Source organism: Oncorhynchus mykiss, chromosome 4, assembly GCF_057628025.1.
Source record: "Oncorhynchus mykiss isolate SJ-2025 chromosome 4, ASM5762802v1, whole genome shotgun sequence".
NCBI classification, from domain to species: domain Eukaryota; kingdom Metazoa; phylum Chordata; class Actinopteri; order Salmoniformes; family Salmonidae; genus Oncorhynchus; species Oncorhynchus mykiss.
Genome location: NC_143025.1, coordinates 20852292 through 20875668, shown reverse-complemented (window position 1 = coordinate 20875668; position 23377 = coordinate 20852292). Strand labels below are relative to the sequence as shown.

Genomic DNA, 23377 nt, shown 5'->3' with positions numbered 1-23377 from the left:
CCCCTGAACTTGTATTTATTTTATTTATTTAACCAGGAAGGGCTCATTTAGATTCAAATCTCTTTTTCAAGAGCGCCCTGGCCAAGATATGCAGCACCAAGTCATTACAAAAAAATTACAGACAGACAACATGAAAAACTACAAGTAATCTAGTAAAAAACATTTAATTCACAAGAGTATAAAACAGAAAATTAAAAACATTGACAGGTCAGGGAATCAGCCTCAAAATCCTTCATCAGTGATTTAAAAACACCAATCGGGACAAGTTCTTCCAGTTTAAAAGTATTTTGTAAGGTGTTTCAAGACGATGGCGCAGAGTGCATAAAAGCCCTTTTACCAAATTCAGTTTGGACATTTGGAACAGTTAGCAGGATAAAGCCCAGCGAACGAAGAGAGTACCCACCACATTTCTGAACAGTACATAGTAAGCACAAAATGGCTTTGTAAATAAAAGTATACCAGTGACTGAGCCTATGAGTCACTAGAGAAGGCCAGCCAACCCTGGTATACAAAGTGCAGTGGTGCGTAAGGGTTTTGCGGTTTAAAATAAATCTCAAAGTGCCATGGTAAAGAGTGTCAACTGATCTCAAACACTGAGCAGAAGCATTCATATATAAAATATCCCCATAGTCTAGTAAAGGCATACATGTAGCTGATACTAGGTTCCTTCTGGCTTCAAAAGAAAAACAGGCCTTATTCCTAAAATAAAATCCTAATTTCAGCTTCAATTTTTTTGTAAGTTCTTGAATATGCAATTTAAGAGAGGCCGTCATCAATTAAAATTCCAAGATATTTATATGATGTTACAACCTCAATCTCCTTGCCCTGACAGGTAGTAATAGGTGAAAGGTTCAGAGGTCTATTTCTTGCATTAGAAAACGCCATTAGTTTAGTTTTGTCAGTATTGAGGATAAGCTTCAATTGACACAAGGTATGTTGAACAGTATAAAAAGCAGTTTGCAAGTTCTGGAAAGCTTTTGTAAGAGACGAGGCACAACAGTAAATAACAGTATCATCAGCATAAAAATGAAGTTGTGCATTTTGGACATTTTTGTCTAAATCATTTATATAAATGGTGAATAAGAGAGGACCAAGTACAGAGCCTTGGGGCACACCTTTCAAGACAGACAATTTAACAGACATTTGCCCATCAAATTGAGTGCACTGAATTCTATCAGACAGATAGTTAGCAAACCAAATCAAATCAAATGTATTTATATAGCCCTTTGTACATCAGCTGATATCTCAAAGTACTGTACAGAAACCCAGCCTAAAACCCCAAACAGCAAGCAATGCAGGTGTAGAAGCACAGTGGCTAGGAAAAACTCCCTAGAAAGGCCAAAACCTAGGAAGAAACTTAGAGAGGAACCAGGCTATGTGGGGTGGCCAGTCCTCTTCTGGCTGTGCCGGGTGGAGATTATAACAGAACATGGCCAAGATGTTCAAATGTTCATAAATGACCAGCATGGTCGAATAATAATAAGGCAGAACAGTTGAAACTGGAGCAGCAGCACGGCCAGGTGGACTGGGGACAGCAAGGAGTCATCATGTCAGGTAGTCCTGGGGCATGGTCCTAGGGCTCAGGTCCTCCGAGAGAGAGAAAGAAAGACAGAAGGAGAGAATTAGAGAACGCACACTTAGATTCACACAGGACACCGAATAGGACAGGAGAAGTACTCCAGATATAACAAACTGACCCTAGCCCCCCGACACATAAACTACTGCAGCATAAATACTGGAGGCTGAGACAGGAGGGGTCAGGAGACACTGTGGCCCCATCCGAGGACACCCCCGGACAGGGCCAAACAGGAAGGATATAACCCCACCCACTTTGCCAAAGCACAGCCCCCACACCACTAGAGGGATATCTTCAACCACCAACCTACCATCCTGAGACAAGGCTGAGTATAGCCCACAAAGATCTCCGCCACGGCACAACCCAAGGGGGGGCGCCAACCCAGACAGGATGACCACATCAGTGAATCAACCCACTCAGGTGACGCACCCCTTCCAGGGACGGCATGAGAGAGCCCCAGTAAGCCAGTGACTCAGCCCCTGTAATAGGGTTAGAGGCAGAGAATCCCAGTGGAAAGAGGGGAACCGGCCAGGCAGAGACAGCAAGGGCGGTTCGTTGCTCCAGAGCCTTTCCGTTCACCTTCCCACTCCTAGGCCAGACTACACTCAATCATATGACCCACTGAAGAGATGAGTCTTCAGTAGAGACTTAAAGGTTGAGACCGAGTTTGCGTCTCTGACATGGGTAGGCAGACCGTTCCATAAAAATGGAGCTCTATAGGAGAAAGCCCTGCCTCCAGCTGTTTGCTTAGAAATTCTAGGGACAATTAGGAGGCCTGCGTCTTGTGACCGTAGCGTACGTGTAGGTATGTACGGCAGGACCAAGTCAGAGAGATAGGTAGGAGCAAGCCCATGTAATGCTTTGTATCTTAGCAGTAAAACCTTGAAATCAGCCCTTGCTTTGACAGGAAGCCAGTGTAGGGAGGCTAGCACTGGAGTAATATGATCAAATTTCATCAATCAACTGGGTAAGATTCATAGAATTACAAAACATTTTTAAATCATCAGACACTGGCTTTAACCAACACCAGTTGAGATCACCAATCAAGATCATTTCACTGTAAAGAAGTTTAGACATAAGGTGTGTCAAAGAAGAAAATGCATCACCGAGAGCAGAGGGGGGTCTGTAACAGCCAATCACAGTTATAGAGAGCAGAGGGGGTCTGTAACAGCCAATCACAGTTATAGAGAGCAGAGGGGGTCTGTAACAGCCAATCACAGTTATAGAGAGCAGAGGGGGGTCTATAACAGCCAATCACAGTTAGAGAGGCCCTTTGATACCTCAATATTCAAAGCAAGAAATTTCAACTGTTTACAAATAGTTTCAGACTTTGCCACACTTGTATGGAATTTAGATTTTACATATATAGCCACACCCCCACCTTTCTTAACCCGATCAGTGCGATAAACATTGTAACCACTTGTACAAATATCCTTATCAAAAACAGACTTGCTAAGCCAGGTTTCAGAAAACACAATTACATCACCATCAGTTGATTTAGCCCAAATCCTAACCCCATCAATTTTTGACAACAGGCTGCGTACATGGCCCTCTTTTAGACCCTGAGCCCGGCGGAGTGAGAGAAAGTACACACACCTATTCGCCAGGTGTTGGAACCGGTCAAGGAACAGAATTAGAAACGGGAACAAAAGTTTACTGTTCCGGAATAGTTCCATTGTTTTAAATGCATGGGAACCGGTTAATAATGTTATTTTACATAGCAGGCAACAAAGAGCCAATGATCCGTCAATGCTAGTGAGGGATAGATACTATAGTTATCACATTTGACATTGGATTTATTAACTACAAAATGGTAAGATATGTTTTTAATTCTGGTTTAATTCTTCACACACAAGCTTGAGGTCCAACGTTAAGCCAACTCTGAAGTTCAAAGACATTCAAAGTTCCCGCCATAGAAGCCCCTCCTCCTCAGGTATAATTCTGTGGGCCTAATTCAGATAATGCATGTCATAACAAGGTGCACAGCACTTCAAGCCTCTTCCTCAGCCCTCTCTTGCTCTCTCTCTCTACTGTATTAGCTCACGCTCCAGTGCTCTCCTCTCTATAAGTAGATGTGTGGACTCTCTGGACCTGTCACACAGCTCCAGATCCACTGGACTAATCCACAGAAATAAACCAATTGAGCAGTGCTTATCCCAAAAGGAGAGAGGCTACCAAGGAACATGGCCAATACATGATTAATTGGTTCCAATTATGGTAAACCGTAAGAGGATTTTGCCATCTGGATTTTGCGAGCAGGAGAGAGGCAGTAGAATCTATCTCTCCATTAGAGGCTGAAGAGTGAGAGTGAGCATAGTCGCTGCCAGACCAGACCATCCGCTGGCCACGGAGAGACGCAGACCTCAAAGCTCACAGGGGGATCATCTATGCGACACAGACGCACAGTCGCCACAGACACTTCAGAATAGAGCCGTCTGGGGTCTGGCTACAGCTGCCCACTCAGCTGTAGGGAGTAACATAGCAAACAGGAAGTAGCATGCAGACAGAGGGACAGCGACAGAGTCACACTCAGTCAGCACAGGAAGGGTCAGGGTCACTGATTGGTCAGAAACTTCTCTTTTTCAGTTTCATCTATTTGTGTGGCGTTCTCTGCAAAGTCAGTGTCTGACAGCTCAGAAAGGCTTAGAGAAGCTCAGCATCTGAACAGCCCAAAATAGGCATTTGAGAATAATACAACACTTTGGACAGTTCACAGGGTTGTTGCCTATAAATCTGAATGGTAATCCACACACGTATATATTCTGTTAACTCAATTTGCAGGTCTTCAAATGCCAGTCGGAGGACATTTTATTGGTGGTCAGGGAGATTGACGGCCTAGCCTGCAACATAAACAATGTAAAATGCAACAGTAAAGCAGAGAGGTCAATCAAACAACCTGAAGGAGACAAGAGACGTAAAACAATATTCACTGGCCTCTTCAAACCACAGCAGCCTTAGCTTAGCCACACCCACTGAGAGGCCTGTTCACATTTTCATATGTTAATACTGGACAGGGCTGAAGTGCTCTGGATGCGATTACGCCACACTCACTGCCCTACTTGATTGTTTGTAGGCTGCTTAAACTTTGACCCAGCCCAATGAGCGAGGCACAGAGTAAGTGGATGGTAATTCTACCCACATCACTTAGCCACCGTCCTGTATTGTGAGGGAGGTAACCTAGGGAGGGAATCTTTGAGCAAACCTAGAGGAACCACCAGTGAATAATTCAGTAGAGGAGCGCTTAGGCTTACCCTGTTCCCCTCACCAAAGACACACACACACACAAACACACGCACACGCAGGTGCACGCGCACGAGCACGCGCACACACAGAGAACCTGCCTTCTGCTGAGGAGTAAGGCAGAACAGATGGAAGGCAGATCTAGGAGATAAGATCGATACTGCTGCAATACCATAGTTTTGGCAGATTTACAGATTAGAACATTCAAAGCCTGGTGTCTGAAAGGAGGTTGGCACAAGCAGAGCTTCTCCAGCTTATTCACCAGAGATACAGGGCCTTGATCAATATGCAACATCAGCTGTTAGCATCTTCCTTAAGGCTCCTACCCTAACTCAGATTCTAAAGGCCCTTTCACAGGCACGGCAAGGGGGCTCCCGAGTGGCGCAGCGGTCTAAGGCACTGCATCTCAGTGCTGGAGGTGTCACTACAGACCCTGGTTTGATTCCAGGTTGTATCACAACCGGCCGTGATTTGGAGTCAATTGGCCCATCGTTGCGGCACACAATTGGCCCATCGTTGCCCGGGTCAGGGTTTGACCGGGGTAGGCGGTCATTGTAAATAAAAATGTGTTCTTAACTGACTTGCCTAGTTAAATAAAGATGAAATACAAAAATATAAAATAAAATATATAAGAATTATGAACGTATTAGCAGTGAGTAGCATGAATGCATGGTATTATATGATGGGACCAATAGCATTGTGTGCTGTCTGTGTGGGGGTGGGTTATGAATGCAGGCAAACTTCCTGATTAAATCATCCATTAATTCAATTTCTTCCCAAGTGAGACAATTCAGGCCTCCCAGCAAACCAACTTTACTGCAAGTGAACTCAAATGAGACCAAAGTAAACCAAGGGGAAAAACATTATGCAATTCAAAAATGTCCATTATGCAATTCAAAATGTGTATTTATCAACCATACCCTGAAATGTGTCCCATTATACAGAGCTGAATCCCAATTTGTTTTATTCAGATATATTGTAAATTGTTACATAGTTATAGCCAACAGATTTCATAGCCTACAGTGCATGAACAGACAAAGAAGATTCAAACATGTAATCTTGTCCAACCATTATTCTGTGGCATGTCCAGAATTGTCCATAGGATAGTGGAGTATTTCTACTGCTGCTATGTGTGAGAGCATGTGGAATACAGTTGAGTGCTTGTCTAAGACTTAGCTAGCTTTGTCTTGCTGTTGGCTGACTGCCGTGCTCTTTGTCTGTCAGAGATGACCTTTTCCGCGTGGAGCTGGACAATGTGGCGGGAGAGGAGATGTTCTACAGTAAGGTGAGGCCCTCTCCGTGCACACGCCTCATTAACATCTTACAGTACAGTCTAACCAGCGTAACTGACACGGTTGGAATGCCAATGTCTGTCTGTTATAGAAGAGAACATGGGAGTCCAACAAAAACGACATCAGGACCTGCAGGATGAAGGGCAAGCACGAGGTGAGCTGGGGAATGCACACACTTTCAGGGTTGAACACGCATGCACGCGCACGCACGCACACGCACACGCACACACACACACACACACACACACACACACACACACACACACTGAAACATGGCACAGGCCCCACCTTGCCACCTGGAGCCGGGCATTCATGGTGCCAAAAGTTTGACTGGCACTCTGCTGGCTCTTCGAAGCGGACGGGGCACCACCATGTGCCACCCCAAGTGTTCCTGTTCACCTAAACCACTACACACTTCAGAGGTCCAGCCGTCCCACCCCCTTTATGAACATGGCTGCCTCGCAGGACATTCCAGTTGTGGTGTGTGCCCTCACAAAATGGAGGGGGGGGGGGGGGTTAAACCAAGGAGGTGAGCTGAGATGTGGTGAAGAATGAACAGTGAAACAGTCCCCACAGTCAACCCAACCCACGCATGACTACCTCAGCTATCTCTTACACACCCACTCTCCCTCCTCTGCACTTCTCTTGCCCCCACCAACACACAGCGGGCGGATCAGTGCCTCTCCCTTCTGACTCCACACACATTCTCCTAGCTCACACACCAACCCACACACAAACCGACCAGGGCATTATTGAAAGGTGTCTGTGTAGGAGAGCGAAAAAAGACTGACTTAACACTGAAAATAACACCTGACATCAAATCTGTGTGAGACACCCCGAGACGAAGGCTCAACGGAGAATAGGGAGCGGAAGGTGGAGGAGGTAGCCTAGCGGCAGGTAGCTCTTACTGGTTAAGAGCATTGGGCCAATAACCAACCGAAAGATCGCTGGTTCGAAACTCAAGAGCCGACTAGGGGAAAGATCTGTCAATGTGCCCTTAACCCTAATTGCTCCTGTAAGTCGCTCTGGATAAGAGCGTCTGCTAAGTTATTCAAATGTAAAATGAGACAACAGTGGTTATGGGGAGAGGGGGGGGAGTCAGTCCCACCTGCCTGCCCCTAAAAAGAGCCACAGGCCTGACTGAGAAGAATAAAAGGCCATCCTCCCCCTAATGACTCTGGTAATGCAGTGAGTCACACAAGAATGAGGCAGAGATAATCATCCCCTTACCCTCCACCCACACCACCCTCCTCCACCATCCACACCATCCCCTTAGCCTTCACCCACGGACACATGTACACGTAGAAACACACACCTCTATCCTCTAGGCCCCTGTCCTCCACTCACTCTCTACCCTCCACCCACGCCACCCTCCTCCACCATCCACACCATCCCCTTAGCCTTCACCCACAGACACATGTACACGTAGAAACACACACCTCTATCCTCTAGGCCCCTGTCCTCCACTCACTCTCTACCCTCCACCCTCTTCCTCCACCATCCACACCATCCACTTATCCACTTCGCCTCCTGCAAATGTCCTGTCCGGCTCCCGGGATGGTTTTGTCAGATGTGATACATTCGCCACCAAATTAATTGGTTTTGTAATTAAATGTTTCTGGTTGGTTGATCAGAAAGGGCATATTCTCATAATTGGGTGGGAAATTCAACATCCTTCGTCCTCCTGGTGGACTTTAAAGAAGCCATTTTATTGTCCAGCTGAATGCAGATGGGTTCCCTCCCTCTTTCTCTCGCTCTCTCCCTCTTTCTCTCTCTTTATTTCTTCCTACTTCTCTTTCTCCCAACCCTGGAGACTGTCTCAGTTGTATGCAGCCTAGACTCAGAAACAGAGAGAGAGACTCCCCAGCTGGGGCTGGCTCAATGCCAAGCACAAGGGCAAGGCCAGTCAGTATGCAAACAAAGAAATTCCATCTAGACTTTTTTAAAGAGCAGGTTTGCATTGATATGTGCAGCACTTAGTGAGATTGTTTGATCAATATGTTGTTGATACCCACTCTCAGAGGGGGTCTGCATTTCAGTCCTCTATACCAGACAAGATCAGTCTAACCATGATATGGTTCCACAGCTTATTGTATGTTTATTATATAGTATCTCTGCAGATGCCCTATATACAGCGGCTCTCCGGCTGCTCAAAACAACCTCACATGCGCCGAATACAACAGAATACAACAACCTTACAGTGAAATGCTTACTTACAAGCCCTTAACCAACAATACAATTTTAAATAAGTGTTAAGAAAGTATTTACTAAAAGACACTGAAGTAAAAAAGTTTAAAAAAATAAAAAATAAAGAAAAATAGGCGCAACAATAAAATAACAGTAGCGAGGCTATATACAGTCACGTCCTGACCTTAGTTCCTTTTTATGTCTCTATTTTAGTTTGGTCAGGGCGTGAGTTGGGGTGGGCATTCTAAGTTTTGTGTTCTATGTTTTCTATTTCTATGTGTTTGACCTGGTATGGTTCCCAATCAGAGGCAGCTGGCAATCGTTGTCTCTGATTGAGAACCATACTTAGGTAGCCTGTTCCCACCTGGTGTTTGTGGGTAGTTATTTTCTGTGTAGTGTGTGTTGCACCTGACGGAGCTGTTTTGGTTGTGCCTTTTGTTACTTTGTTATCTAGTGTTCAGTTATATTTAATAAAATGCCGAACACGTACCACGCTGCACCTTGGTCCTCACCTTCTTCCACCAACGACAATCGTTACAGTACCAGTGCAGAGTCAATGTGCGGGGGCACCGGTTAGTCAAGGTAATTGAGGTAATATGTACTTGTAGGTAGAGGTAAAGTGACTATGGATGGATAATAAACAGAGAGTAGCAGGAGTGTAAAAATAGGCATTTGATTAGCTTTTCAGGAGTCTTATGCCTTGGGGGTAGAAGCTGTTAAGAAACCTTTTGGACCTAGACTTGGTGTTCCGGTACCACTTGCCGTGTGGTAGCAGAGAGAACAGTCTTTGACTAGGGTGGCTGAATATTTTTAGTGTCTTCCTCTGACACCGCCTGGTATAGAGATCCTGGATGGCAGGAAGCTTGGCCCCAGTGATATGCTGGGCCGTACTCATTACCCTCTGTAGTGCCTTGCGGGCGGAGGCCGAGCAGTTGCCATACCAGGCAGTGATGCAACCAGTCAGGATGCTCTTGATGGTGCAGCTGTAGAACCTTTCGAGGATTTGAGGACCCATGCCAAATCGTTTCAGTCTCCTGAGAGGAAATAGGCGTTGTTGTGCGTTGTTATTCACGACTGTCTTGGTGTGTTTGGACCATGATAGTTTGCTGGTGGACAACCTGCTCCACTGCAGCCCGTCAATGAGAATGGGGACGTGCTCGGTCCTCCTTTTCCTGTAGTCCACAATCATCTCCTTTGTCTTGATCACGTTGAGGGAGAGGTTGTTATCCTGGCACCACACTAACAGGTCTCTGACCTCCTCCCTGTGGTGAACATGTTTCTGAGTTCTTAGCAGGCCACACACTGCAGTAATTTGGGTTGTTCTGGTCAAGAATAGACCGCAGTGAACTCGACAGGGAGCTGACCCTGCAATCTCCAGGTCACCTGTCAGTTGTCCTAACCACTACTGCCACAAAGCTGTCTTCATTAGTCTCGGGATCTCGCCCTCCTCCTCTTCCTCTTCTTCTTCAGGGGAGATGTTGATGCTGGCCTGTAGTGCATTCACTCAGGATTAGCATCAAACAGTCTCTGCGAGAGACAAGACAAGCTCGGGAGGGGATGTGGATTAGTACTAGCATGCTGAGTAAGAGAGAATGCGGGCAGGAAGTGCTTTTGTACTGGCAAATTTGTGCTAATTTAGCACTGCTGTTAATTGTTCCTCCGCATTCACCCCCCGTCTGCTCGTGCACCAGTCACTCTGCCTTACGTCAAAGTCTGAGTCAGACTGTTGCCATGAAATGACAGGCCTGCAGTCAAGTGTGGCTCACCCAATGAGAGGGAGGTGAGAGAAGAGCAAAGAGGAGGAGAGGAAGAGACACGAGTAGCCTGCTGGAGTGTAGGAAGAGTTCTGGCTCTGGAGCACTTGGCAAAGACACCTCTGCTCTGCCTCATCCCAGCAGTGATGGACTCAATCGAGCATGCTACGGAAACTTTTAAGGTTTTACTGAGAAGCTGTTTGCTAAATATTACCCTGTGATGGAGCAGCGTAGCTGACGTGTGTCGTTTGTGCCTGGCTAAACTCGGCTGTGCTCATTAGCTCTTCCTCAGTTTAGTAAAAACATCATGGTCCAAGGAAGTTGGTTTCTTTTAGAGGTTCCTTGAGTCTTTATGCTTAGGTAATAACATACTGTTGCTTTACAACAAGGGGCGCCACCCTGGTGAATTGTGCAATTGTGCAACCAATTTCAACATCAGGAGGATTAGATCAATGGAAACCAGATACACTAGTCTAGGTGGAGGAAGTCTTCGTTTGTAATGCTCTCTGACTGCGGTGGGTTGTTGTGAGCAGATGTGTTGTTGTAACAGAGGGTTGTTGTTCCTCTGAGTGAGGTCTGGGTCTGGGTCTGTCTGAGACTGACTGAGGGATGGGCTAGAGACTGGAAATCAACAGAGAGAGGTCTGCAGTGGAAGGAAACCTCACACACCATACCACAAATACCAACATGTTTATGTTTGTATTCATATGTGCGGCACACTGCGCAATTCATCCGGGCTGCTCTGTATTAATAATGCAGTGTTGTAACACAAACAGTGAGAAGTAGAGCTGCGATCGTCTGGATGTGGGTCACGTGAAAGAACTGCCAGCCAGCACAGGTGGTGCTTTGTCTGGAGTGTGTCCAGGGATAGGAAATGGTGAGATTGGAGAGAGGAGGGAAACAGGGGGATGGATTGACGAGGCTGTGTGGTTTAATACAGGAGACAAATAAAATCTGTATATGGAGGCAGATTATAAAATGTAAAAAAGAATTCAAGCGAAACACCATTCAAGCGAATAAAGTGATACAATGATGATACAAGAGACGAGAGGCTTCCAAACAATATAATTCCCTGTTGTTTAAACGGCAGACATCCTGTATTTCAATTTACATTGCAGGGCCATGCCAAAAGCCCACACTTCATGTGATGGTATTTATTGTACAATCTTAACTGAGATTTTGGCGCTGTGTCTCGTTCTGTCTTTTAGCAGGTAATGTGTTACATCTGGCTTTATGCTTTCAGCCTATAGACTGCAGTCCCACTGAAAAACAAACATGCAAATCACACTGACACGAACAATGAATCTGTGCAGTGACACACACACACACACACACACACACACACACACACACACACACACACACTCATGATTTAGTATGCAGTTAGTAGTGGCTGTCACACGTCTCCCTGTCTAGTACCACAGCGGTGTGGGGAATTCTAACCTCGCCTCACTCAACACACGTTGCTGCCCCCCGCCGCTCCTGCTCGGGCCACTCTGCTCCACCGTGGATAAACAGAACCCTGTTTGGGGCTGGAGCATCTGGAATAGCCCTCCCCGTTCTCCCATCCCCACACCCCCCTTTCCCTCCAATGACATCAGTGGCTCTGCTCCCCCGTGGTGGAGGGGCTGAGATGCCAGGCACAGGGCCAGGAGCTGGAGTTGGAGCCACGCTGACTTGGACAGGAGAGGGGAGCGAGGGGGGTACAGGCCAGTAGGGATTTAGATGTACAGGGATACAACTCACTGCACTGACACACACTCACACAGATTACATAAATAAAATGTTGAACTATCAATAATTGGATCTGCTGGTGATTGCTGCGCTGCTTGTTAACATGGTAATCATGGTAATAAGGGTTGTACCACCGCAGTAAAGTGAGTGGTGGTTGAAAGGACAAAGTTAGCTGGGATTTCCATCTGTCAATCAATAGCTGGTGTGAGCCAATGGAAAGTATTTGATGCTACAGGCCGGCAGACTGGGAACCTCTGTAGGGCTGAGTAATGAGGAGATTGACAGTGTTAATGATGTGATAATTCCTCCCATCATGCATTTAGAAGCCTCATTTCACCTAGCAATAGGATAATAAGTCACAGACTATCCACTCTGATTTGATCATTCTGATGTGATCATTTCTCCCATCATGCATTTAGAAGCCTCATTTCACCTTGCAGTAGGATAATAAGTCACAGACTATCCACTCTGATTAGGACCTCCTCATTTCTCTCTCTCTCCTATCAGGACGAGTGTCGGAACTTCATGAAGGTTTTGCTGAGTCGACAAGGAGGTCTGTTTGTCTGTGGGACCAACGCCTTCAATCCGCTGTGTGCCAACTATACTGTGAGTACCTATAGAACACACACGCTGTCTGTCAAACTCAAACAGCAGTCATTGCTGCTTGGGGAAGCTGAGCGCATCTCTACCTGTCAGCAGTCCAGCCATGCATCAAGCCTAATGATTGGTGCATCGTTGATAAATGGACTATTCCTTTTCTCTGGAATCTGGAGCTCGCTCACAAACATGATTAAGCATGTTGCTTACTCACAAATTTACAACTTGTTTTCTGTCATTTGTTTCGTACCTAAGGCAGAGACAGAGAGAGGCTAGATATCGGCTAGATATCAGTAGCTATTGCACCACGCTTAAACTGTGGAGGTTGTTTTTGTAGAGCGGCAGAGACAGATGGTCATAGTGCAGAGCTGAGGGCTGGGAGAGGGTCAGCTGGAACCAAGGAGGAGGCTGTGCTTATGATGTGTCTGGCTGGTTCGTTTCTTCGCCTCTGGTGAAACCCAGGCAGGCAAGTAGAAGGAAAACGCTAAGTGGTTGCACTGCTCATGTACCTGGAGTTGCTCCCCCCCGGTCATACACTCTGTCCTGGAAGAGCACACCTCGGAGCTACTTATCTACCTGCTCCGTTGTACAGCCACATCCAGACTCTTCCAATCAGACTAACGAGTTGAAAAAGCTTGTGAAGGAGGGAGGGAGGAAGGAGATGGGGGATAGGGGCATCCAGTTTAAGTGTCAAAGGCTTTCAGAGAAGTGTTATGTTCAGTCTGTCACATCTCCAACATACCAGCACACTGACTCCCTCCTCTATACCTGGCCCATTATCTCTGGCTGTTAATGAGCAGTGGAACCTGTGTAGGGCTGACGGTCTCAGGGCTTCTCCTGGGACTAGTTAGCACACCTAGGGTTTATTTATAGCTGGTTTTAATGACAACCACAGTGTTTCATTTATTTCATTCATTTTCAATCGGTGTTGGCGTCTGTGTGACTTTGATTTCGCCTGTGGTTGTTTAGCTGCATGCATTTCAAAAGGTTGTGTTTGTGTGTATTTGTTCCTGTTGTTGTTGTTGTCTTCAGTATTTGCACGATTGCAGAGGGAGAATAACAATGCTGTGAATATGTTATAATATATACTAATTGCCATAATCTGTCGGCATGTATGTCAAATCAAATAACATTTTATTTGTAACATGCGACAAGTACAATGGGTGCTTGATTACTAGTCCTTCCCCACTTCCCAACTATGTTAAGTTCAAAAATATGTTTACTGTATGTGACGGTAAACTTCACTCTTTGTTTCCCAGCAACACTATATAGTGAACTGTGTGTGTGTGTGTTTCAGGGAGACACACTGGAGATGGTGGGAGAGACGGTCAGTGGCATGGCCCGCTGCCCCTATGACCCTAAACACGCCAACGTGGCTCTGTTCGCCGGTGAGGAGAAAACACTATCATTGCTTTAAATACCTCATTCTGAAGCAGGTTCCCATCACCACGTCAACAATGGCAGTGGCTGAAACAATAGGAAGCCTTTTTTACACATTACTGGAGAGTAGAAATAGAGTGAATTTGTCCACTCTGCACCACTGGTGTCACGTCGGTATAAATGGTCGGGAGACAGGCGCAGGAATGCGTAATAGGGTTTTTTATTTACCCAAATTACAGCGTGCCATGTATAGGCACGGGGACCAAGACAAAACATACACGATACAAAACACAGGGTTGAGACCCAAACAAAAGAGCGAGGAGTACCTCGAATAAATACACAATCGCACTCGACCCGTAATCTTCTGCACAATACAAGCGGCACGAATGCCAAAACAACACAGCAAAGGTACTCACACGACCAACGGACATTGGAACAATAATCGACAGGACAATGGTGAACAAAGGGCACACTTATAAAATTACTAATGAAATGGGAATAGGGACCTGGTGTGCGTAATGACAGTTCCGGAAGGATCCGTGACAACTGGAATTATCTATAATCAAATTGTATTAGTCACATGCGCCCCGAATACAACAGTTGTAGACCTAACAGTGAAATGCTTACTTATGTGCCCCTAACTAACTAACAATACAATTTAATAAATAAATATATATGAATAAGAATAAGAAATAAAAGTAACAAGTAATTAAAGAGCAGCAGTAAAATAACAATAGCGAGACTATATACAGAGGGGTACCGGTACAGAGTCAATATGCGGGGGCACTGATTAGTTGAGGTAATATGTACATGTAGGTAAAGTTATTAAGTGACTATGCATAGATGATAACAACAGAGAATAGCAGCGGTGGGGGCATTGCAAATAGTCTGAGTAGCCATTTGATTAGGTGTTCAGGAGTCTTATGGCTTGGGGGTAGAAGCTGTTAAGAAGCCTCTTGGACCTAGACTTGGCGTATAGAGGTATAGAGGTCCTAGAAAGGTAGGAAGCTTGGCCCCAGTGATGTACTGGGCCGTACTCACTACCCTCTGTAGTGCCTTGCGGTCGGAGGCCGAACAGTTGCCATACCAGGCAGTGATGCAACCAGTCAGGATACTCTCGATGGTGCAGCTGTAGAACCTTTTGAGGATCTGAGGACCCATGCCAAATCTTTTCAGTCTCCTGAGGGAGAATAGGTTTTGGCGTGCCCTCTTCACGACTGTCATGGTGTGCTTGGACCATGTTAGTTTGTTGGTGATGTGGACACCAAGGAACTTGAAGCTCTCAACCTGCTCCACTGCAGCCTCGTCGATGAGAATGGGGGCGTGCTCGGTCCTCTTTTTCCTGTAGTCCACAATCATCTCCTTTGTCTTGATCACGTTGAGGGAGAGGTTGTTGTCCTGGCACCACACGGCCAGGTCTCTGACCTCCTCCCTATAGGCTGTCTCGTCATTGTCTGGGGTGTGTTGTCATCCAATTATACATTGTTCATTGGTCAACAGTCATATGCATTGATTAGTGTACTGTACTGTCATTATATAAACTATCCTCTGCAATTTCTTTATAGGTTGAGCTGTAACTGTCTCGATTTCCCATTCTCACTGATCTGGTGTGTGTTTTTGCCAGAGGGGAATTTGTTTACGGCCACTGTGACGGACTTCCTGGCAATAGATGCAGTGATCTACCGTAGCCTGGGGGACAGTCCTGCACTCCGCACTGTCAAACACGACTCCAAATGGTTCAGAGGTACGCCCCTCGGTTAAACATACTTATTTGTGTGTATTTGTTTGTGTGTGTGTGTGTGTGTACAATTGTGTGTGTGCGTGCATGCGTGTGTCTGTGTGCGTGCGTGTGTGCGTATTTATTTGTATTTGTGTGTGTGTGTGTGTGTATTGTCTCTGTTGTTGTTGTTTAAAGGCGATGTGTTTATGTCCACATCACTTAGTATCAGGATCAATATCTGGATCAGATTCACTACATCCCTGCTGATGTCAGAGGAGCCAGGGCTCTAGTCTGCTCTGTGCCTGTGGGCTATGCCTGATGGGGTTCAGTAGGCATGACACAAGAATGTTTTGAAACTGACAACGGAAATGAGCCACCTCCCTGACACCTCTATTTCCATCCATTTTCTCTAATTTGGTGCATACTAAACACAACCCTGGTGTTTGTGGCTGGGATTTAGGGAGGCATCCGATAGCTCTTACGGTAGCTATTGCTGTGTAACATGGCCCTCTCCCCTCCTTTTCCAGAGCCCTATTTTGTCAGTTCAGTGGAATGGGGTCCTCACATCTACTTCTTCTTCAGAGAGATGGCCGTGGAGTTTAACTATCTGGAGAAGGTACGAGACAAACTGGTAAAGCTTTGGACACTCCCCTGTGTGTAGTGTGTCTGCCTGCCTGGATGTTCCATCTCATGTAATTATTCAGATGTCAATACCAGCCTAGTGCTTCTGATGACCTTTTTCCATTTATCTGTGTATCTGTGTTTCTGTGTATCTGTGTTCCTGTGTATCTGTGCTGTTGCATATCTAATATAATAACAGTGGGCTATGCGAACAACCTTGCGTCTGAATTAGACAGGGGAGAAGCGTTTTCATAACAGCTCCAAATGGCATCAGTCATATCAGATTTGGGATACGTGCTCATGAAAAAATAGGACAGTAACAAGAAGCCTTTTTATCTAATAAATGAGCTATTCACATTTGGTGGAAATGTGCTGGCGCAGGCATTTCGTGCTGCATGTTTATAGGGCTCCCAGTAAGTGGAGACTTACACTGTACCACAGTTGTGTGGGTTGAGATATTTCAAAGAACACATTTGAAATGCACTGACATATCCTGGAATAATACATATTAATTTACCATTTTAAAACAATAATCTGTCAAATGTGGTCGTACGCATTGCAAATACTTTTTTTTTATCACCCAACTTGTTAAAAAGGGTTTCATCTTCGTTTTGGAAGAATGTTTATTGTGGTATAAAACTGATTATTAACTGGGTGGTTTGAGCCCTGAATGCTGATTGGCTGACAACCGTGGTATATCTAACTGTATAACACGGGCATGACAAAACAGTTATTTTTACTGCTCTAATTACATTGGTAACCAGTTTATAGTAGCAATAAGGCACCTCAGGGGTTTGTGATATATGGCCAATATAACATGGCATTCCGCGTTGCGTCGTGTGGAAGGACAGCCCTTAGCCGTGGAATATTGGCCATATACCACACTCCTCGGGCCTTAGTGCTTAAATATATATCCATGGGCTCATGAATATATCAACCACTAAATCTAATGTGTGCTTTAAACTGTCTCAGTGTGGAAAACTCTGTACATGGTCATTGATATGTAGTTTGTAGTATGTAGTCAATATGTAGTCAGTGCGAGGTCATTGACTGTTCTGTCTTTTCCACGTACTTGCGTGCATGTGTGTTCAGGTACAGGTGTCTCGGGTGGCGCGTGTGTGTAAGGCGGACCTGGGGGGCTCTCAGAGGGTGTTGGAGAAGCAGTGGACTTCTTTCCTGAAAGCCAGACTGAACTGCTCCGTCCCTGGAGACTCCCACTTCTACTTCAACCTGCTCCACTCCACCAGCCCTGTCATCAGGATGCATGGCAGGGACATCATCCTGGGAGTCTTCTCCACCCCTGCTAACAGGTACACACAGACACAGACAGACAGACAGATAGACAGACAGACAGACAGACAGACAGACAGACAGACAGACAGACAGACAGACAGACAGACAGACAGACACACACACACACACACACACACACACACACACACACACACACACACACACACACACACACACACACACACACACACACACACACAGACAGAGACACAGACAGACAGACAAAGAGACAGGCAAACCGACACAGACAGACAGACGGACAGACTGACTGATAGACAGGGAAGTCCCTGAAAAGAGGGGGATGGTTGGGGTTTATGGAGAAGGTACAGTTCTGGATTAGGCACATTTATTTGCCACAAGCATTTGCTTTTAGAGAGGCAAAACGTGCTGTTAAATGATTAGAGTGATGAAATGGAAGAAAAATGTTGTTATTTTGAAGAGATTAGAGTGATGCAATAGAAAGAGAAGGAACGAGGGATGCTGCTTGGTAATAGAAGGATTAGATGAGGCTGAAGATGTTTGCAGAGAAAGCATAATAAACAGATTGAACAATGCAAGGGAGGAGAGGAAAGGTCCCCTGAGCTGCATTGTGTGTATGTGTCTTATATATATCTTATATATCACCTGAGAGATAGTGTGTGTGCTGTGTATACAGAGCAGACTAATAGGGAATCAATGCAGTTCTCCCATGCAGAGGAGCCAGCAGGATGTATATCAGCAGAGGAGCCAGCAGGATGTATATCAGCAGAGGAGCCAGCAGGATGTATATCAGCAGAGGAGCCAGCAGGATGTATATCAGCAGAGGAGTCAGCAGGATGTATATCAGCAGAGGAGCCAGCAGGATGTATATCAGCAGAGGAGTCAGCAGGATGTATATCAGCAGAGGAGTCAGCAAGATGTATATCAGCAGAGGAGCCAGCAGGATGTATATCAGCAGAGGAGTCAGCAGGCTGTATATCAGCAGAGGAGCCAGCAGGATGTATATCAGCAGAGGAGTCAGCAAGATGTATATCAGCAGAGGAGTCAGCAAGATGTATATCAGCAGAGGAGTCAGCAGGCTGTATATCAGCAGAGGAGCCAGCAGGATGTATATCAGCAGAGGAGCCAGCAGGATATATATCAGCAGAGGAGCCAGCAGGATGTATATCAGCAGAGGAGCCAGCAGGCTGTATATCAGCAGAGGAGTCAGCAGGCTGTATATCAGCAGAGGAGCCAGCAGGATGTATATCAGCAGCAGAGGAGTCAGCAGGATGTATATCAGCAGAGGAGCCAGCAGGATGTATTTCAGCAGAGGAGCCAGCAGGATGTATATCAGCAGAGGAGCCAGCAGGATGTATATCAGCAGCAGAGGAGTCAGCAGGATGTATATCAGCAGAGGAGTCAGCAGGCTGTATATCAGCAGAGGAGCCAGCAGGATGTATATCAGCAGCAGAGGAGTCAGCAGGATGTATATCAGCAGAGGAGCCAGCAGGATGTATTTCAGCAGAGGGCAAATCTCAACTAATGTCAGCTCAAATAACATCCTCTACTCGTAATGGCTGCTGTTGTGGCAGCCAGGAGAGGAAGTGAGGGAGGGGGGAGAGGAGAGAGGGAGGGGAGAGAAGAGAGGGAGGAGAGAGGGAGGGGAGAGAAGAGAGGGAGGGGAGAGAAGAGAGGGAGGGGGAGAGAAGAGAGGGAGGGGAGAGAAGAGAGGCAGGGGGAGAGAGGGAGGGGAGAGAAGAGAGGGAGGGGAGAGAAGAGAGGGAGGGGGAGAGAGGGAGGGGAGAGAAGAGAGAGTGGAGGAAGACACTCTCAAACCCTTTGAAGGACAAGGAAGTCAATAACGGGACACATCTGCAGCTCTCCCGCACGCCACCCTTTCAGACTTAAAACGGTTTCATCAACTGCATCTTATCTTTTGGCCGGAGGGCTGGGAGAGGGCTGGGAGAGGGATGGGAGAGGGATGGGAGAGGGATGGGAGAGGGATGGGAGAGGGATGGGAGCGGTGTGCCTGTAGAGAGAGATGGATAGTTTACACAGGGCCAACAATGACTCCCAGATAACATTGTGACCAGCATGTCAGGGAGAGGCCCAGCTGAACACACACTAACACACACTAACACACACTACCCGCCTGGGAACCGCTCCATAGCTATGCTCCATTATAAACAGCTGGAGGCAGAGAGAGAGTGACAGAGAGAGAGAAAGGGGGAAGTTTAAGAAAGAGAGGGGGAAGAGAGATACAGAGAGGGGTACGCCATAAACCTTCCCAACCACATGTGGTCCTCTGCGCCATACTTTTAAAAGCCTTACCAGACAAATTGCGTGTTTTGGGAACAGCAGGGAAGAGGATTTGGTCAATCTGGAGTGGCCATTTTGAGATATTCTATCATCTCCCGCGTGTGCACATGTGCTAACAGCGTGGGAATAGTGGAAAAAGAGCTCTGGTTTAAGAGTTTCCCACCAGCTTCCCTTGATGTTTGCTTGTTATTCTTCAGGTTGTCATACCTACAAACCCACAATAGAGTTTACAGCCCCATGAAACAGCCTGCAGCTGCTCAGGCCTCTATCTCCAATCCTGGTCTATGATGTCAGCGTTAGCTAGCCTAGCAACACAAACGCCAAATCCTTCTGGGTTTCCAGTTCTTCAGCGTGTCCACTTCTCCTGCCCCTGGTCCTTTCTGTCTGAGTGGATTAAAGAGAGGCTTGAGTTTCTTCTGAGCACCTGATCCTCCTCACAGCACAGGTCAACCTAACCCCCTGGAACTGCAGGAGGTCAGGGAGTTAAAGGAGCAGGGGAGGCTATGAGAGGAGGATATGAGAGCACCTCCGAGCCTGCAGGTGAAAGGGAGGGGTGCTTTTTATAGCAGCAGGATAGAGAGACAATTTAAGAAGATACTGTAACATGGAGGTGAGACAAGTCCAGCTAGGCTATGCTTTATGCTATCCTGGGGCTAGGAGTAGGCTTCGTTGTAGTAGATTTGGCCTGACCAGATGGTGCCTGGTACTCGGCTGGAGAAGTCCCCTGTGGGGAAGTGCAGGGCTCTCTGGGGACCCAGCCTCAGAGGAGCCATCAAGAAGACACAGTTGACAGGGGAGCTGTGAGGCTGTGACACCAAGGAGACAGGGTGGGAGTCACACCTGGATACGTCCACCGGGCCCCGGGTTGAGGCAGGAGGAGAATACACACTGGGGCCTTACCAGGTGCTGAGGAAGCATATGGGAGAAGTAAAGGAAGAGAAAGCAGACAGACATGGACAGAAATGACAAAGCGTTTGATTGTGTGCAGAGAGTGGAGAAAGAGATGGGGAGAGAGGTGGAAAGAGAGATTAAGCCCCAGGTGGAGAGAGAAGAGAGAGCGAAGCCGTAACAAAACATTCTGTCACCTCACCTTGAGCCCTAGACGGAAGAACTCCTTCCAACCCACTAGCCTCCATCAGCCATCATGCTGTCACTGGAGCTGGGCTATAGAGAGCTGTCAGTCTGCTGGTTAAACTGTGAGGATGTGGTCTGACACAAAGTCTGACCACTCCAACAGCCTCCTACAGCACAGAGCTCAGCCTGTACTGCCTGTCAGTCAACCACCAGCTCCACACGGACAGAAATAGAATAAGCATAGTATGAACAGAGAGATTATTTTTATTGGGACAATAAAGCCAAACTAATGTCATGTCATGAGCAAATATTTGAGCAAATGAGCAATGAGAGAATGAGAAAGAGATCAGAAGAGAAGAGAAACTGAGAAACGGATGAAAGAGCAGAGATGAGGGAGGGAGAGGGGATGAGAGAGAACAATAAAGAAATCAAACAAAACGGAGAGAGAAGAACAGGAAGAAGAAGAAGAGGAAGAGGACGAGTACAGAATACAGAGAGATAGAACTGGAGGCAGGGTAGGCTGTCAGACAGGCAGGGAGCCTCACAGAGCCACTGACCTGCAGAGAGAACAGACATGGGCAGAGAGAAGAGAGAGTGGAGGGCACGCTGTGACCAGTGTACTGCTGGCAGCAGTGTCACATGCCAACATCTGGTGCCTCCTGTGAGAGGCCTGTAGAAAGCCTGAAGCTCTGCTACAGCACACTGGCATGAGGCGCATTCATATTCCCCATACAATGTATGAATAGCAAGCAAGTGGGAGAGAGGTTGACCTGGTCAAATGCTGTATTAGGTTACCTTGCTGGAAAAAGCCTATGGTTACTCAGCAAGGTAAAACTCTGACAGCTTACTCAGAGAATCCCTGGAAATCTCTCCACTGGCAGGCCAAGGTGCATAGGGCAGCGCAGAGAGAGACCATTAGCTCCTCTGTCGGTGTGTGTCACTACTTGACCCTAACACTGGAGTGATGGAGTGTTGGTGTGAGTGGCAAGGTCTCACTCCTTTTCTCTCTACTGTTTTCAAGCTTGCTTGCTTTCTCTCTCTCGCTCTCTCTCTCTCTCTCTCTCTCTCTCTGCAGTGCTCTCTCCCTATCTCTCTTTATCTTCCTTCTACACCTCTGTAGCTCTCTCTCTTATTCTCTCTCACCCTCACCCTCTCTATTTCACCCCTTCTCTCAGGACATAGTGTCAGAGCTGGGAAAGGGAGAAGGGAGTGGGTGTGAGGTAGCCGGCGGGCACTGAGTCACTCTTTCAGGTTTACTTTGTGCTGTTCAAGAGAAGTACTAAGTCACTCTACAGACTCACATGTCGTCTTACCAGAAACAGGAGGTTTCAAAATGAAGAGAAGGACCCTGAGAAGGAGACAAGAGAGAAAGAGAGATCTTCGTATTCATCCCCTGTTGTCCTGACACGGCTCTCTCGCTCTCTCTCTGTCTCTCTCTCTCTCTATGTCTCTCTCTCTCTCTCTCTCTCTCTCTCTCTCTGTCTCTCTCTCCCTCTCTCTCTCTCTCTCTCTCTCTCCATCTCTCTCTCTCTCTCTCTCCCTCTCTCTCTCTTGCTCTCTCTCCACTAACTACTACACTCTAGTCCACAGTAACAGCACTGTAGTGTTTGGTTCAGTCAATTGTGGGGACTTTTTTGTTCCATTCTGGGTCAGTGAGTTCAAGAGGAGTTTAGCAACAGCCAAGTTGTGCAGGCATTTTATTGGTACATGTCTTATGGGCTCCATAGTATTGTCTTCGGAGTGTTTCCTCTTTCCTTAACTACTCAATTCCTGTAGGCCTATATTCACTGATTCTAATACAAAACGTACGCTGAGTATACAAAACATGAACAACTCTTTCCATGACATAGACTGGTGAATCCAGGTGAATGCTATGATCCCTTATCGATGTAACTTGTTAAATCCACTTCCATCTGTATAGATGAAGGGGGGAGAGACAGGTTAAAGAAGGATCTTTAAGCCTTGAGACAATTGAGACATGGATTGATGTGTCCCATTCAGAGGGTGAATGGGCAAGACAAAAGTGTTGTGTCTTTTAACAGGGTATGGTAGTAGGTGCCAGGCGCATCGGTTTGAGCGAGACCTTGTAGAGTCCATGCCCCGAAGAATTAAGGTGGTTCTGAGGGCCAAAGGCGAGAAGGGGGGTGTTGCAACTCAATATTAGGAAGGTGGTCCTAATGTTTGGTATACTCAGTGTATATTTCACATACCAACTTCAATGTCATATAGGACATAATCTTTATTGTCCATTTCTGTTTGGTCCAGTGCTATCTATTTAACTATCTATCTACCCCTGCCTTATCCTTTGTATCTGGTTCTCTCTCTGTAGTATCCCTGGTTCAGCAGTGTGTGCCTTCGACATGGAGCAGCTGGCTGGGGTGTTTGATGGGAGATTCAAGGAGCAGAAGTCACCTGAGTCTATATGGACCCCTGTTCCTGATGAGCTCATTCCCAAACCAAGGTACTGTATCACATAACATAGAGCATTGATCTACTGTATGAGTCTAGTCGTGTAATGCTATGTTAGCTGACTTATAGCTTATAGCTCCTTTCTCACAGTTCAACATTGGTAATGTGAGCTTGTGCCTAAGTACTATGGTACTTTTACCAGCAGCATACCACCCTGCAT

At 46.5% G+C, this 23377-nt stretch overlaps 1 protein-coding gene across 8 annotated transcripts in view; it reads left to right on the top strand.

Annotated features, from left to right (window-relative positions):
• LOC110522756 (semaphorin-6B) overlaps positions 1–23377 on the top strand; it is a 135287-nt gene that overhangs the window by 68833 nt on the left and 43077 nt on the right. For 4 of the 8 annotated variants that reach the window (XM_036968406.2, XM_090231429.1, XM_090231430.1 and 1 more), the window contains 8 exons: positions 6041–6101; positions 6200–6262; positions 12291–12389; positions 13678–13768; positions 15385–15504; positions 16008–16096; positions 17200–17411; positions 23078–23209. In XM_036968406.2, the coding sequence (XP_036824301.1) occupies positions 6041–6101; positions 6200–6262; positions 12291–12389; positions 13678–13768; positions 15385–15504; positions 16008–16096; positions 17200–17411; positions 23078–23209 (867 nt within the window). Of the gene's footprint in view, positions 1–6040; positions 6102–6199; positions 6263–12290; positions 12390–13677; positions 13769–15384; positions 15505–16007; positions 16097–17193; positions 17412–23077; positions 23210–23377 lie in introns of all 8 variants that reach the window. The other 4 variants (XM_036968405.2, XM_036968408.2, XM_036968407.2 and 1 more) reach the window with 1 other exon arrangement.